The 18,569-nt window shown below is 32.8% G+C and overlaps 1 protein-coding gene across 2 annotated transcripts in view; it reads left to right on the forward strand.

Moving 5' to 3' along the window:
* The window catches only part of LOC143253027 (vesicular glutamate transporter 1-like), a 150,490-nt gene that overhangs the window by 102,817 nt on the left and 29,104 nt on the right, over positions 1 to 18,569 (forward strand). For both annotated transcript variants that reach the window (XM_076506111.1, XM_076506112.1), the window contains exons 4-5: positions 11,075 to 11,193; positions 11,633 to 11,747. In XM_076506111.1, the coding sequence (XP_076362226.1) occupies positions 11,075 to 11,193; positions 11,633 to 11,747 (234 nt within the window). The remainder of the gene's footprint in view (positions 1 to 11,074; positions 11,194 to 11,632; positions 11,748 to 18,569) is intronic.

The following is an 18,569-nucleotide window of genomic DNA, read 5'->3' on the forward strand; positions in this document are numbered from 1 at the left end:
TAAGCAGAGTGACGAAAGTGAGTAATCTTGGTAACCTAAAGTAAGCTACTATTGTAAGTTGTAAGCAGAGTGACGAAAGTGAGTAATCTTTGTAACCTAAACGTTGCTACTATTTTAAAATGTAAGCAGAGTGACGAAAGTGAGTAATCTTGGTAACCTAAAGTAAGCTACTATTGTAAGTTGTAAGCAGAGCGACGAAAGTGAGTAATCTTGGTAACCTAAAGGTAACTTCTATTGTAAACTGTAAGCAGAGTGACAGAAGTGAGTAATCTTGGTAACCTAAAGTAAGCTACTATTGTAAGTTGTAAGCAGAGCGACGAAAGTGAGTAATCTTGGTAACCTAAAGGTAACTTCTATTGTAAACTGTAAGCAGAGTGACAGAAGTGAGTAAATAACACGGGTAATCTAAAGGTACTTGTTATTTAGCCAGTTTTGGAACTTTAGAGCAGAATAGGTAAGTAATTATTGCTGTCTAGGTTGGTTTATCTTAATACTGCAAGGAAAGTGACAAAATATGTTAATATTGAAGTTAACCTGGGGTTATTTTTGGGTCAATTAGTAACGTGTTATTTTGGATTTATACCAATTATTTTTTAACTTCTTATCAGAGTACTTCTAATCTTTAGTGTGTTTTATGTTATTAATAATATGATACTTGAAATAAAACAAAACACAGTTATAAATGTAAGGGTAATTTACGTAAAAGATGTTGAATTGTGTAAACCAGACTGAATATTTATTTATTCACACTAGGGGAATCTGTACATTCTCTTTCTTTGTGTATTGGACAATTTCCATCATCTTTAATACACATGTATTATGGACTGGGGTTTCATAATAAAAATATTTCATTCATATTTGTGAAAGAAATAATAATATTTTACTATTTTAAAGTTTTCAATGCGAAACGGCCCCTTTACGCAAGAAAAGATTTGTATGCGGGTCTTAACGAATTATTCAACGTAGGAGGGGTGAAAGACAATGGTTACTTTATATGATTCGCGATCGATCGATGCGATTCATTTCCTTAAAATATAACATTATAAAAATCGGTTAGTTAGCGTGCTCATTCACTGTTGATACTGATGTATTCATAAATGTAATAGGCTAGTCACGTTCTAACTTCATAACCTGCTGAAGACAGAGGACATAATGGGATGAAATCACATTTTTCGAGACCGTCATATTAATGTGATTTATAAAGCCTTACAGACGCTTAGTAACAAGGAAACGAATGTTGGAGGGATTAGTCGGTCGATACTGACAACGAACTTTTACAAAAGTTTTGATATCGTGGGATTGGGCAGGGTATAGATAAAACTTTTCGAAATGTGAATGTTTATAGGAATCCAAATGGTAAGTAGAAAAACGAAAAATAATGCAACGGATCAAATGTATTCTTCTAACAGTAAAAAAACACCACAAACCTGACACGACGTAGACTAATTTCAAGTGGAAGTTTAACATTGCGATTTTAGAGATGAAATTAGCTTCATAACTATTCAAGTTTAAGAACTATAAAGACACTTTGCTAAATTTAGTGGCATATGAAGAAGCGTATCAGTCGATTAAGACGTAGATTAAGTTTTGTGATTAAGAATTGTTACATTGTGTATAGAATATGAAAAAAACACACTTTACCTGACACTTCCAACCCCACTTGCTTAAAACGCAAGCTAACCACATTTTGCAGCATACGGGTACTGAAAAAGTTGTATATTTCTAATAGTAAATTTATCGCATTCGTCAGTAGAGATTTGACAATATAAGTATGTGACAATTCTATATGATTCATTGTTGATAAGGTGTCATTAACTACATAATAATGTCTGTAAATTCTCATATAATCGTCCAAGATACATAAATAATTGTCATTGACAAAAAGGTAGTAGTTTAAAAACCTTATCCAACCTATATACTTTACGTAATTACTACATTCATGTGCTTTAAGACGATTGCGTCATCTTTGCATCTTGGAAAGATTTAAGTTGATAAAAAACGTTTTTGTCGTTCTTCAGTGAATGTTAATTTAGTGCTAAATTCCTATATGACGTCATTTAGTACTAAGTGTTATAGTATGTTGTTATGAAAAGGATTAATCGGATACCAAATTATCATGTGGTTGTGAAGGATCTTAATTAAATATTAAACACTTGTGTGGTAGTTGTAGAAAAAGCTCATTGACATCGTATATTTCGGTACGTTATTGTGAGAAGAGCTGACTTAGTTCTCAACGACGGTATAGCTGTGCGAAATGTGTTAATCTGTTACTGGTTTGAATTTCCCGCAAAGCTATACGAGGGTTATCAGCGCTAACCGTCCCTAATTAAGCAGTGTATGATTAGAAGGAAGGCAGTTAGTCATCACCACCCACCGCCAACTCTTTGGCTACTCTTTTACCAACGAATAGTGGGACTAGCTGTTACCTTGTAATGCTCCTACGGTTGTAAGAGCGAGAGTGTTTGGTGTGACGGGGATTTAAACCCGAGACCCTCAAATTACGAGTCAAGCGCCCTAAACACCCAGCCATGCTGGGCCAATTTGTTACTGAATACTTGTGTAGTTGTTACGAAATGAGTTGATTTGCTAATACATTTATGTAGCTAACATGTAAACGTTTATCGTCAGCTGAGCTTTTGGTTGTTCAGTAACACAACTGTTTTTATCTTGGCATTAAACGTAGCAAATAACGTTCTCCATTGAGGTGATGTTTATCATTAATTATTAAGGTGGTGTATTAAATAAATAAATATATTTATTTACATTTAACTATACATATGTATTTATTATCGTCAGACATTACTTCTTAGCAAATTTTAGTTAATTATTCAAAGCAGACACACGCCTAGGAAAATGATGCTACGTCGTAAGACTTAAAAGCAATAAAATATTTTTTTAAACTTTTATTTACTAACTTAGTAAAACTTAGAAAAATGGAAAGGTACAAAATTCAATTATAAATATTAAGTTTGTGTGTTTTCTTATAGCAAAGCCACATTGGGCTATCTGCTGAGCCCACCGAGGGGAATTGAACCCCTGATTTTAGCGTTGTAAATCCGGAGACATACCGCTGTACTAGCGGGGGGCATAAATATTAAGATCGCAACAAATATAGTAGCATCTCAAAAGGAAATCACCATGTTCTGAAAAGATTATTTCTAACATGCAGGGCAGAGTAGTTGTTTAAATAACATTTTGAAAGCGTCTTTGAAACTTTTGTTGTTTTAACTTGATGTTTGCGTGTGTGTGTATGTTTACTTAGAAAAGTCACATTGGGCTATCTGCTGAGTTCACCGAAGGAATCGAACCCTAAATATTAGCATTGTAATTCCGTAGACTTACCGCTCTACGAGTGGGGGACGCAGATACTAGCAAAGAGACGATTGGAAATTGATTAATAACTTCATTAACACATATGAATTTTCAGATTTTTTAAAAATAACAAGAACTGTATATTTCCAGATATTAATTTAATTTGGACACTAAGACTGTTTGTCGTTTAAAGTAAGCACAAACAATCTTTAAACTGTCTCTATGACAATTTAATATATCACAGCCAACAATCGATTTAAGTGTTAGAATTGTCTTGATTGCGTTCAGGAGAGGCTAATTGTGAAAGACAAAATAACAGCAGGTTAAAATGAAATGTCTACCACAATTGTTATATCCTCGTAAGATTGTTGAATGTATGTGGTATATTGTGGATTTACCAATAACTTCGCAGAAGAAGATAAACTTACAAAAATGTAAACCCTGATCTTGCAGGTCTCACCCATGGTGTAGTGTAAATAATTCTATCAAAATGTAAACACTGAATAAAATATAGGTTATGCTAACATGTTCCTTTGACGATATGAATTATATCTAGATATTGATATAACACGAGAAAACTGCTAATTTATATTTGAAGAATTATATCAGGTAAACGATGGAAAATATCACCTAGAGGTAGTTGTGTATAGAAGGAGATTTGCCTACATAATAATAGTTACTCTGAAAATACTGTTGCCGTTGCAACGAACACCGGAAGAGATGTTGATTCTCGCTTGTTTATATCACATTGTTTGTGGAAGAAGTATAGAGCATTAAATTACGTTATTATGTTCTGAATAATTAATACTAAATTATCCTATTGTAAGATAGAGAAGGATCAGCTTTTATGTGATCAGCTTCGCAAATTTGAACTTACAGAAGAGCATGTAAGAAATTTTAAAATTCAGGTTAACCTGAAGATGTCCTAGGAAGGACGAAACGTTGTTTACTCTTTATCGATAAGTGTTAATACCCGTACCAGCCGTTCTGAGATACATTTTTATTTCAAGTGGGTTTCTGTTCATCGATAATAAAAAATGGTAAGGTATTGATACTTGAAAATATTTTGAAAAATTGTTATATATATATATATATTAGTCTCTGTCCTGCAAAGGCATACTACTGATCAAATCTATGGTTATCAACCAACACATTTCTTGTTTTTTATTACTCAACTACATAACAGAAACGAAATTTCTATAGGGATAATTGATAACTACTAATTCTTTTCACGTGTGAAATTGCCAAGGTGATTACCGAGACCCGTTATTACGGGTGATTGGTCCTTATCTCAGCTTGCTGTTCAGTGAACAGAAACAAGAACGGGCTCATGTTGTAAGATTTAGTGTTTGCACACATATAAATAAACAAACATATCAGAATTGAATTGTAGAATGTTATAATATTGTAACTCCTCTTTCTGAGGCATAACTTATCTCATAACTAGCCTACAAAAGAGGAAAGTATATTTTAAGGGTTCATAAAACCAGAGGTTCAATCAGAAACAAAATGCCCCCAAGTGGCTGAGTGGTGTTTCTGCTGGCTTAGAACACAAAAACCGGTTTCGATATTCTTAGTGGTGTTTCTGCTGGCTTAGAACACAAAAACCGGTTCCGATATTCTTAGTGGTGTTTCTGCTGGCTTAGAACACAACAACCGGTTTCGATATTCTTAGTGGTGTTTCTGCTGGCTTAGAACACAAAAACCGGTTTCGATATTCTTAGTGGTGTTTCTGCTGGCTTAGAACACAAAAACCGGTTTCGATATTCTTAGTGGTGTTTCTGCTGGCTTAGAACACAAAAACCGGTTTCGATATTCTTAGTGGTGTTTCTGCTGGCTTAGAACACAAAAACCGGTTTCGATATTCTTAGTGGTGTTGCGTATTAAATTTGTGTCGGATGGGTCTCCGATTTATTATGTTAAGCATCTTAACATATTGCTATTTCAAATTTTGATTTAGAAGTTAATTGAATATCAATGTGTCAGATTTATAATATTTTCCAACAAGATTGATACACAATGTTCTTTCTTAACACAAATATATTTTAATGTACAAACAATAATAAAATTTATAATAACGGTTATTACAAGTAATGGTTTATATACAAAAGTTGTACAAACATTACCGAGACCACTGAAACTGAATATTTTATAGACAGTGCACGAGTAATTCAATGTTGATACCGCTATAGTTCCCTTAACAGGTAACGTATCTCTCGCTGAAGTTACGCGATATCTTTATACAAATACTAATGTTCGAAGTTAATTCACTGAAGTTAAACTGTTTTTAATGTCCGAAATCTATAAACATTCCTGGTCAAATAACTGTAGTTTTCTGATTAATATACGTTAATCACAATCACAGTTACCGAGGTTTGTAGTACACTGACTGTAGCGACCCAAGAATATGTATTAAAATTGTCTCGATACTCTTTTTATTCTCTCTAAGCTAGATTTTCGAAAATTCAGCTGACAATAATATAGATACTTTCGTGGATATATACGTTTGTTATTTATTACGCTCGAGGATCTTCTACAAACTTAGAAAACAGGCGTGACTTTCGCGAGACACATTTATCAATACACGTTGCACACATTTCAAAATATATATTAAACTGTAACAAACATAGATATTAAAATAAATATATAATATTAAATCCGTTACAGTGGACAGAGTACAGGTACCTTATTGTTAAACTTTATGCCTAACCGCAAACAAATAAACAAAAATGCACAAATAGCTGAGTATCCGTATATTAAAGCCAACTCTTAACATACTTCAAGTTTATATTTCAATTGTCAACGATTGACTCCACGATATTGGTACTATTAACATCACCATACTATTGGTATGGGTTTTCTCTATTTTAAAGTCGTTAATGTATTGAGGGCAGTTAAGTTTTCAGATATTTGGAATTAATGCTACTGTCTTTAATTGTATTTTGATTTGTCTTTCCAAATCTAAGCGTTCATTTTTTCACCTACATGTCTGTTTCATATTTCATGAGCGGCTTACTTTATAATGAATAAATTAATTTACACTTATTTCACTGTTTTGTCAGTGAAACTCTCGACAAATAATGTCGAGCGGTGCCAGGAAACGTGCGCGGTAGCCACTAAGAAACTTGGAGTAGATAAACGTAGGTATATTTCATATAAAATAAATCACAGAAGTTGTATTTGTACTTGCAAAATACATATCAATTTTAGTTTTTAAAGAAGTTAATCTTAAATTTAAATCAAGTATCTGTTTATAAATTTTCTTCAGTAAAATATACTTCATTTAAAGGCTACTTTATAGAAAGATTTTGATTTTTTTTACATAATTTCGTCTTTTTTTGTAACTGTTTTATTTTGTAATATCTTAAACATTTTTGAAGGTGTTCCATGTAGATTCTGAAGCACAAAAACATTGACATGTAGAAAATGCCTACAGCACAATGTAAAAAACAAAACATTGACAAGCTGTCAGGTCGAATACTCTTATATTACAAGCTGATAGTGGAGTCGACCTACTCGGGAATTCTGTATGTTAAAAATGGTTTTGTAGTTAGTTGGTATAACCTAACTATTTAAGTGACCACCATTCGTGCTCGGGTGTGCGTCGCATGAAACCAGTCATCGAAATATTTAAAATTCGCTAACGACTTGAAATTATCTGTTATTTGTTGTTATTGGGGAGAAATGGAATAGGTGTTACAGTTTCAATGCGTTTTTGCTACGTTATAAAAAGGATTATAGTTGTTAATCTATAAAGGCGTATCATATAAGTCTGATATATCTCTTCTATAGTTTAGACTTTAGACAACATGTCTTCTTCCTCCAGATCGAGCTCAGCCAGCTAAAATCAGCTCATGCTTTATTCATAACTCACTTTTTGACACCGTGTGTAAAAGAACAATCTATATGCACTACATTCCTCTCTTCGCGTTATATTACAGACTGTGATATATTATGCACCGTAATCTTACGTCATTTGTTTAACATTTGGTCCTCATGTAAAGACTACAGTATTGGTGTATGCCACGTGGACTTATGCACGTTTCTACCCACATGCACAATGCAAAAGATATAATAGTTACGTAGGCGCTCAAAAGAAGAGTATTATATAAACTAGAGATATTCCAAATACGAAATGTTTAAACGCCTTTCGTATTCTAATTGATACTAATAAGTTTGCATTTCAAACTCTTAGCAAATAATAGAAAATGTTACTGTAGGAAGAACAAGCCAAATTGCACTAAAATGTCAAGAAGAATGGCAAAGATGATTGGTTAAGGTGAAGTTCTGGTTTAAGATGTTGTATGATGAATAATTTGTTGGTACGTAGAGTTTGATGTGTAACAAATGATTTTTTTCTTTCTCATAGTGTCTTAAACCAGTAGTAAATATAAACCAGTCGTCGTTTCATTTGTAGCTGAAAATGTTTTTAAAACTTTGATTTCTATTTAAACTGTTTGGTTGTTCCTATGTTTGTCTATAACTGTCTCTGTAGGCAAACTTATGAACGTATCCATGTATAAAAGAATCTATGAAATCCAGTGCCTAAGCATATTTTTACGTTAATGTTACTTGTAACCTGTTTCTTCAATTATATTATTTTTGCAATAAATTCTCAAGATAGTTTTATTCCTGTTGTAATTTTCACAATTTTATTATTACGAAAGTCCCTGAGGTGTTCATTTCATGTAAATTACTTCCAGACAAATGAGTGAAAACAACTGTTTGAGTCCAGGATTACATTTCTACACTGTCTTTATATATTTGTTTGATTTGTTTCATGCTAAAAATAGTTGTATTTTTGATAAACATGAAATCTCTGTATTGAACACTGTTTAGGAGCGTTAGGGGTTTTCTAAAACATCTTTACTTTATAGAAAACCCCTAACGCTTACGTGTTCCGTATATTCTATTCTTTATTTCTTCTTACTTTTATCAACATTATTTGTCAGACTGTTTATATTGTACGTTTTTATTGTTACACTTCTTATATATATATATATATATATTTTTTTTTCTATTGTTAGCTTCGTATACAAAATTATAAAGAATCTGAGTCTCTGAAGCTTGTCAAACACCGTGAGATATTGTTTTTATTCTCAATCTATCTATAGAAGTTGCTTTCACCAAAGGTTAATATTAATTAACAAGTGCTTCCTGGGGCATCTAGTGGCTAGATTATGACATCTTCATAAAGATGTCACAAGAAAGTTGTCTTACGAAAACTGTCTAATTAAATGAAATGTTTGAAGTTATTGTGTTTTTTATTAATTTTAGGTGATATATTTTAGCGACTCCCATGAAAACATGTAAAAATGTAAGTTGTGTTTAAAAAAGAAAGTTAATCTATTTACAATTAAAAGGAATGTTATATTGAAATAATTAAATAATAAATAATTGTTAAAAACAGAACTTGCCCGAGAAAGACTCGACATGTGTTCCTGTGCCATAGGACACGTCTTCATCATAGGACACCGAAACATATGTAGTTTTTTTGGGCAAGTTCATGTTTTTAATAACTATTTATTGTTTAATTATTTTAACGTTGTATTCCTTTTAATTGTAAATAGGTGTTTTCACACAGTTTCATTTTTAAATGATTTAAGTAAGTTAATATTTCTATATTGATATTTTATATCCAAAACTAAGATCTTTATTTACGTTTAGCCTCTTCTCTAAATAAAAATTTTCTTCCAGCAGCATAATTTTAAACGCGATATCTTTGATTTTATTCAATATCTTTTATGAAATTAATGTTTAAAACTGGAAGGAATTTTATAAGTCTTCTTGACATACAATAAAATTCTAGCATTTGTTTTCATAATTTACCAACGGTTGGAAACACGTGCAAAAAGCACATAAAAACGATAAATAGATAAAGTTTGAACCTGCCTAGAGAAATATTTTAACACTTAGTTATAACCTTAGGGTATTCATACTCACACAAACAGTTATAATGAACTGGAGAGAATAACTATCATCGAAAACTAGATCGCCTAATAGAAAGACGGATAATGACTATTATAATAAAATAGCCATGTTTCTGTAAAGAGACTTAAGAAACGATTCAGTAAAAACAACCTAATAGAAAGACGGATAATGACTATTATAATAAAATAGCCATGTTTCTGTAAAGAGACTTAAGAAACGATTCAGTAAAAACAACCTTTAATGTAATAGAACAAAACATTTTAAGAGAATAATAACGTTGGTTAAAGCAAAATTACTTTTCAGTACTAATAAAAAATGCTTATTGAAGAAAAGTTTATTTTCGTAATTTATTTCTAGTATCAAGATAATGATTCGTGAATTTTGTAAAATTTGGACCTTCTATCTTTAAAGCTCGTGCATAATAAGTTCATACAAGTGTTTGTTATAGAGAGTTTTAAGGTCGAGCTGCTTGGCATGGCATGGCCAAGTGGGTTAAGGCGTTCGACTCGTAATCTGAGGGTCGCGGGTTTGAATCTCCGTCGCACCAATATGCTCACCCTTTCAGCCGTGCAGTCGTTATAATGTGACGATCAATCCTACTATTCGTTAGTGAAAGAGTAGTCCAAGAGTTGGCGATGGGTGATGATGACTAACTGCCTTCCCTCTAGTCTTACACTGCTAACTTAGGGACGGCCAGCGCAGATAATCCCCGTGTAGCTTTGATCTACACTAGTTGAACACTTATCTTTTCACCAATTTGTATATATACATACAAGTTCCTACGTTCTTTATACGTTAAAGTCTTTTCTTTTATCTATTGGGTACCAAATTAAAAAATTACAATTGCTCATCTTTTCTTTAATATTAAAAAATCATTATGGTATTTTAATAGTATTATTTACTGACTAAAATTATTTCATCCACCTTTGCTAACAAGAACGTCAAAAAATCTCTCGAACAACAGCATTCCGCGAGTGATGGAAAGCAAAATCGACCAAATTTCTACAGGCTATTTCTAGGGGACAACGGGAACCAAGAGACTCGTCAATTACATATTAACGGCAACAACAACAGGGTTTTTCCATTACCAAGCTATTTGACAAGTCACGCAACAAGCCTGACCATCAAGATTTTATGGTGGAAGATAAAACTGTTACATTTTATTCATCGGGCAATAGGACAGCTTGTTGAAAGACTTCTAATCATTCGAAACTAATTACGTTTCATCTGAATTTTGACTGTAGTTTCATGAGCTACTTTTTTCAAAGATAAGACATTTTACTATATTCATTTAAAATTTTCGGAGTAGCTACAAACAAGAGGATTCCAAATTGAACAGATAATTAAGAAAACTAGTAATACAAGCGGTAAATCAGATGTACGAGTAAAATGTTTTAAAATTACAAAATTTCATTATGCGGTCACAGAGTACGCATGGGTACAAAGAAATATATGGACGAAAATGAGTACTATATACATATGGTGCGACTCATGGTGTTTTAGTATTAATAATTCTATGTGTTATTATAACCAAGTAGTTAAAGTTAGGTTAAGAGAAAGTTACTTTTAATATTGAGTTAATAACTGTCAGTTTTTGGTTTTGTTGGTAAATCAAAACACATCCAAAAAACATTTACAAGATGGAAACAGCTTTAGAGTGAAAATCAAAATTATTTTTTAAGTTTTCCGTGTATCACTACATCAAAAGTAGTTATGTTTATCGTCTTCCTCTTAATATCCAGCAACTCGTTTCCTTTTAAATATTTTCATTAATTTGTTCAATTGAGATTATTCTGACACTAAACGCATTTTTTTTCTGTTTGTGCCATAGGGACCAGAGTTTGACTGGTCCCCTGAAACAATTGGGGTCATAGATTCGTCTTTCTTTTGGGGTTACCTAATTACTCAGATCCCAGGAGGATTTCTTGCCGCCAAATATCCCGCAAATAGGTAAGACTTCAAATGTTTTAAAATTTAACAATAACAATATGATTAGTGCTTGCAGTGCGTGTGAGTTATAAGTATAATATTTCAGAGAAAAAAACATCTGAAAATAATATATATATATAAATATATATGTTGTAAATAGATCAGGTTTCTTACATTAACTTAATATTTTCTTTTCTTTATAAGATACTTATAAACTGCCAGAAGTATGTACGTTGAATTTCAATTCATCTATTGGTTTATTGCCTGCCATTCATTCTGTCTGTTTTTTCATGTTATATTCCTTATTCGTAAATGAATGGTAAATAAACAATTAAATGTTCAACTTAAACCGAACACAGTATAACTTTATTTTGTCTCATTAAGGTTTCTGTGTAAAGTTGTATGTGTGTTTTTCTTTCGTAGGTTGTTTGAATATAATGCCATTAATTTTATTAAACAGGGTATTTGGAACAGCAATAGCCGTGTCTTCATTTCTGAATCTTCTGATTCCTGGAGCATCTACAGTTCATCCGGCTATGGTCATATTTGTCAGGATACTACAGGGTTTAGTTGAGGTAAGTCTGATAAATACGTTAGGCTTCAATTCAATCCTCATATTAACTGCTTTAATTTTTATGTTCAATAATTGTTAGAAGCGTCAGAATATGTTAAAAGAAAACATTCAATCTAATTTTCGTCATGGTGACATTAAACAGTCTTCTTTTGGTTTATTTGAGTCATATCGATAATTCTGAATATACTCAAAGGTATTGTTTTTGTCATATGTGTAACTTTAAGATGATAATTAAAAGGATATTTCTGGGCTTAGATAATCTCATGTTCAGGTGCTATTTATGAAGAAACTTTATAACTAAGTCTACTTGATAATAACTAAGTAGAAACGATACTTCATGGCTCACATGAGCTCGACGAATGACTCTAAAAATCATTCATGTTTTCCTTGAGTCTTGTCGATAGCACGAAACTATGAAGTTTAGCTCTATCTTGGCGATAGCTATAACAAAAATTCATTTTTTAACTAGGACTAGGTGATAATTGAAATGATTACTCATTGATTAATTGGGTTTGGAAGATAGTCGATGGTTTAATTCAGTATAGATGATATCTATAAGCATATTTTAGTTAAGTTGTAGTAATAAACGTAAGGATACTCCACGAAATAGTTAAGTTCTTATTATAACTATAACAGTCCCATGTGTTTAAACATTGTTCAGAAAATAACTATTAGAACACTTCATATTATAGCCTTTATAACTTAACGTGTGCCTCAGAGTAACTGTAAAGATATTCCTTAGTTTAACTAAGTCCTGGTAAAAGTATACATGGTTTACAGTTTAGTTAAGTCCAAGTTATAACTGTGTGGATATTTCATGAATAAATTTTATCTACGAGTATGTGTTAGCTGTTAAGATGGTTTATGGCTTAGATAAGTTCAAATATTTACTGTAAAAACACTCCGTAATCTAATTGAGTACTGGAAATAATGATAAAGATAATCATGACATAGTTGAGTTCAACAACTAACTGCGATAACACTCCATGGATGAATTAGTGAAATGGTGACAAAAAAATAAAGGGGCTATTCACACTTTATAATAAGGATTTGCATATGCTAATATTATGGAATGTCGCCACAGATGTTAATCGTGGCGTTATAGGCAATATGTTTAACACCCTTATATATGATGCATGGTGAATTTCTGATCACTCGACAGTGCGATGCCTCCACCGGTAGGCTTATGTTGGATTTGTAAACAGTTCTTTCCAAAGAAGAACATTCATATTATAATATCGTTAAGAGCCAAAGGACAACATTTCGATGAATGAACATTGAGTGTTTTGGATGGAAACAAACAAGTCATAAAGAAGATCGTTTATGACAGCAACAGTCTCTGAAACCACATTCTAGGCCACTCCACGTCAATGCTGTCATCCATATAATGAAGGCTATAGTTACAAAAGAACAACCGATGTGGTTCTGTGAACAAACCGTAAGTTCACATGCTTCTGGCTACACCCAAAACCAGTGGCCGTTTTCATGAAAGCTCTGATGGAGCTTTAATATGATTTGTGCTTTTGGTTTGCTTAAACACGGCCGTGAAAAACGATGTCCACGTTTATTGGAAGGTTTTGTAAATAATTGTGAAGATGTGTAATATAATTTTGGGCTTCACAGAATCTTGATACATTGGGAATAAAATAATAAAAATAATTTGGAATAAATAATAAACAGAATTTAATCATGCTTGTCAGCTTTAGCACTATCACTGAGAGAAGAAATAATTCTAAGGGCAGCACGTGACTTGGAATGCTATCGTTATAGCGTGCCTTTATAGCTTAGGTCCAGGTGGTTTACATGAGTTCATTTCATACGCGTAAGGATACATCATTAATTTGTCAAGCTTTGGGAGTAATTTTTGAATACTTAAGTGTTTGTTTCAGTTTTCAGTATAATTGGTTGCTGTTCCAGGAATTAGTCAAGCTTATTTTTAATAATGGTTACAGTTGTAACTGCCTGTTTCTTAATAAGACATCTAATTTTTGTTTATTTTCTAAATGTTTCTCTTAGCTAGAGAGCTCTTCGATGTGGAAAGCTTAGCAAATACATATTTGCCCACTACTACATTGTGGCACTGAATACAAGTATGCGTTATAAAGTTTAGTAATACTGAGTGATAAATATCAAAATGACTTAGTAGCTAGTTGAGTCACTGTAACAGTTTTCGGAACACTTTAATGTTTAGTTGAGTCATTGATATAATTCCCATGATATTATAGTACTTAGGTTAGCTACTAATATAATTTTCAATATTCCCTTTAGTATATGGTTAAGTCACTGATATAATTTCCATGATAATTTGGTACTTGGATGAATCACTGGTACAGTTACCTAGATAATTTACTATTTACTTTAGTTGAATCATTTTTATATCTGTTTAACACACTACATGGAAAATGTTAGAGACAAACATTTAATAAGTCTGTAAAACTACACCAGAAAGTACTTCCTAAAATCCATATGTGATTGTAAGGTTATAGAAAGATATCTAGGCCATGTTACAAAATAGTTCTGGGTCTTGTGAAGTCATATCAAGATGGGTACCAGGACGTCTAACGTCATGATTCTTGTGGAGTGATATCAATATGAATGTAAGCACAGGTATTATTATGCAGAAGGTTTTAGTACAGGTACTGTTAGAATTAATATATATTGTTGCTATTGTATAGCCTGAAGTAAGAATGTAAGTAAAAATTCTATTGTGGTTCTGAGGAGCATATTTATTGATCTATTATAGTATTGAACCCAGATGTACGGCATTTGGACCAGACTTTGTTCTGATGTATGATAAATCCATTATTATATTACCAGGATTATGGTGAACTATTCTGGGCAAAAAAATAACAACAAAACATGGATTCACCAACAATGAATACTGATTCCAGCTATATGGAAAATCTTTGAAGCCATATATGTCATGCGTGTTATAACAAATTAAAGTGTATATATCACAGGGTGAACTGTATGCCATTACAAGTCAATAAGTTTTATATTGCGAAGTAGGGTTGAGTTCATTATAAATGAACATACATTATTTTACTGAGAAAATATATACTGTTTGCTAAGTATATCTTATCGCATGCTTTGCGTATAAGCAAAGTAAAGCAAGACACTACTAAGCTTACGACATTAGAAGGGAAAACGACCCGGCATGGCTAAGTGGTTAGAATGCTCGACTCGTAATCGTTAGGTCGCGGTTTCGATTCCCCGTCACACCAAACATTCACTCCTTTTCAGTTGTTGGGGTGTCTTAAGTGACGGTCATTCCCGCTATTTGTTGATAAAAGAGTAGCCCAAGAGTTGGCGGTGGGTGGTGATGACTAGCTGCCTTCTATCTAGTCTTAAACTGCTAAATTAGGGACGGCTAGCGCAGATATCTCTCGTGTAGCTTTGCGCGAAATTCAAAAAGCAACAAACAAACAAATACAAGGGTAAATGTGCTATACCACAAAGTATGCAATATTACGAAGTAAAAGTAACAGCTTTATAGCGCTGCTATTTTTATTCATTCATTTACTGCTTTCTCTGTTTGTAAGGCTTCACTTTGGGTAGCTTTAAATAGTATTAAAGTCTAAGGTAAACGTGAATATCCATCCAGCTTGGCCGTGGGGCAATGGTTTCCATCCTAATATTTTTGCGTAAAAGACTTCAAGGAGATTCCATTTTCTTACTGAGGCCCCCACTCAATGAACCTGCAGATATCGACTACTTTAATACTTGGTACATTTTTGCTAATCGCAATGTAGTGTATATCAGTGTAATACAAAACTGTATCACAAATAATACATCTTTACAAAGAGTAATAAGTCGTATTGCATGTTGAAGTATTTGTTCTTACAAATGAAAGCGATTACCGTGAAGTAAAATTCACATAGTTACAATGCAAAAGTAGGCCGTGTTACACACAAAAATATACACGTGAAGTACACTATTAACGTAAAGTGTGTAATAAACTAGGTATTATGTCTGAACGTTTTCTCTACTCTCTTCATCCATAGGCCTAATGTTTCTATTTTAACATGCTGGACACATTGATCAAATGACGAACAACGTGATTTAAAATGATGTCAGTTTATTATTATTATTCTGTGTCAGTTATTTGATTTAGACAGTTTGTAATCAAGATGATATGATAGAAAACATCTTAAACTTGAAAATGCGCGTTGAAGATTACAGGATAAGTCAGCACCAAAATAAGTGATATTTAGTATGACGCTGTTAAGTGATGGTGTGTTCATCCATCGAACTAAATCCGAACATTTAAACTCTTACTGCTAGGTTCTCGATACTTTAAGTTCGTCCTCAATATTGGTCTCTGCAGATCACATGTGTATAACGGGTTTCAAATAAGCTGCTAGACCAACCAAGTGTGGATATTTTGTGAGATATGCTTTCGTTACACACAGATATATAAGTTTCTCAATCTTTGTTTTTCAAGGCTTTAGTTCTTGAACATTCCGTTGTTTATTTTATTATTTACTAGTGTAGTTTGTTTGTTAGTTTTGGAATTTCGCACAAAGCTACTCGAGGGCTATCTGTGCTAGCCGTCCCTAATTTAGTAGTGTAAGACTAGAGGGAAGGCAGCTGGTCATCACCACCCACCGCCAACTCTTGGGCTACTCTTTTACCAACGAATTGTGGGATTGACCGTCACATTATACACCCCCACGGCTGGGAGGGCGAGCATGTTTAGCGCGACGTACTAGTGTAGAGAAAGTGGGTTGGATAAATATCAATAATATTTCTTCTCAATTTATTAAAAAAATAGAAACAGTAAAAACAAGATTCATTTTATTAATATAATTTCGTTGTTTTACATTTTTCGACATGCTCTGTTGTGATATTATACATCTTGTAAAATCTTTACATATATGATATGTTTACATATGTGTGTTAGCTAAATGTTTGCTGCCACAGTGAAGTTCGCATCTGTTTTTATCAATATAGCGTTCTAGTACGCTTCTAAATAATTTTCTCCGATTTCTTCTTTGAATATATTTTTTAGATAACTTTATTCCCTAACTAAGAGAATCTGTCTCGCATTTGTGAGCAAACTTTCAGACAGCCTGTGTAAGGTTGTGTTATTCCTTCGCTCGCCTCTTTTTAAAAGCTACCATCTATCTTCCTTCAAACAGAAATAGCAATATATTTCCACTATCCTTGAGTTTTACTGTGAGTAACAAACAAAACGACTTTGTTAAACTTTAGACGACTTACTGAAGTCCGGAAACCCTCCATTCTACGGTGCACACCGACGCCACGCTCAGCGAAGTTATTTGTGAGTCACCGGAAATATATTATTGTTACTATGGCAACGACGTCTAATGTACCATCTCGATGTATTTGTACCATTTACAAAAGCGTCAACGCATGCCAATTGGAGTACCTGAATAAATAATAAAAAATGAACAAACTAAAATTATATTTTTTATGTTTTACATTTGATTTTGTCTTGAAAATTATAAAAAAATAAGTTTTGCCTTTTTTAACACACCATCAGCCAAACTGTGTCTTGCGTATGTTTCATTTCACGTTTTATCGTTGATTGACATTTTAAACAAATTATATCTTCTTTTAGTAGGACAAAAATAAATTAAAAATTGAGTTATATTACATCCGGCTTGGTGAACCCTGGTGATAGATAAAGCTCTTTAATGAGACAACTTCAAGTCTGGAGGCTTATAACACTAAAAGCTGGGTTTCGATACCCGTCGCGGGCATAGTACAGATAGCTCCATAGTGTAGTTTTGTGGTTAGCAAAAATCAACCAACCACACAATATAGGGTGAAGGGTCTCATCAGCAATGGATATAACAGATACAATATAACTGAAATTGTTACATTTTTCTTTTCTGCTTTCACTCATATTTTTTATAATTTAACAGCCGAATTTGTTATGTCGAAATTAAAGAGGTATTGAATGTATATTTTGTTTTTGGAATTTAAAATAATAATAGAAGCCGTTGTGTTGTTTATTAAAGTTAATTAATAAACGGCTGTTAACGGCTGGTATGGGTATTGACACTTCTATTGACAAGGAGAGAACAATGTTTTGACTTTCCTAGGTCATACCAGCCGTTCTGAGATACATTTTTATTTCAAGTGAATTTTTCGTTATCTAAAATGACTTAAGCACAGTTTTGTACTATTCAGGTTTTGTTACAGTTCTTTTGAAGGAAGCTTTTGGTGCTATGAAATGGAAAATGTCTTTGTCATATTAAAATATTTTTACAGATTTTCTGATTTTTTGATAGTATGTGAGCTTAATACATTAAATGTGTAGGAAATGTTTGATGCTAAGAGCGGTATATGTTTTTATCATATGTAAAAATGTTTCACCCGTTTTCTGATGTATTCACTTTCAGTTAATTAACATTAGAGTTTGTTTTAAGTCATGTTAAAAAGTCAGGACACCCTATGAAAGCCTGTGTATTTGTGTAGCATTTTTGGATATATAGATATTTAATCTCAATTTCAACAATACTGAGAGATTATAGGAATATAACTAAACAATTAAAACTGAAGAAAAGACTTTTTAAGATCTTCTGTAAATGTAATTCTACAAAAATGCATATTCTGAGCAAAAAGTTAGGACACCCTACCCCCTAATAGCTAGTGTTACCCCATTTGGCTGAAATAACTGCAGTCAGATGCTTCTTGTAGCCATCTACCAGTCAATGACATCGGTCTGAAGAATGTTTGCCCCACTCCTCAATGCAGAATTCTTTCGGCTGTGAGATGTTTGAGGGGTTTCTTGCACGTACAGCCCGTGACAAGTCATCCCACAGCATCTCAATGGGATTAAGATCTTGGCTTT

The sequence above is a fragment of the Tachypleus tridentatus genome, chromosome 6 (genome assembly GCF_004210375.1).
Source record: "Tachypleus tridentatus isolate NWPU-2018 chromosome 6, ASM421037v1, whole genome shotgun sequence".
Taxonomy (NCBI): domain Eukaryota; kingdom Metazoa; phylum Arthropoda; class Merostomata; order Xiphosura; family Limulidae; genus Tachypleus; species Tachypleus tridentatus.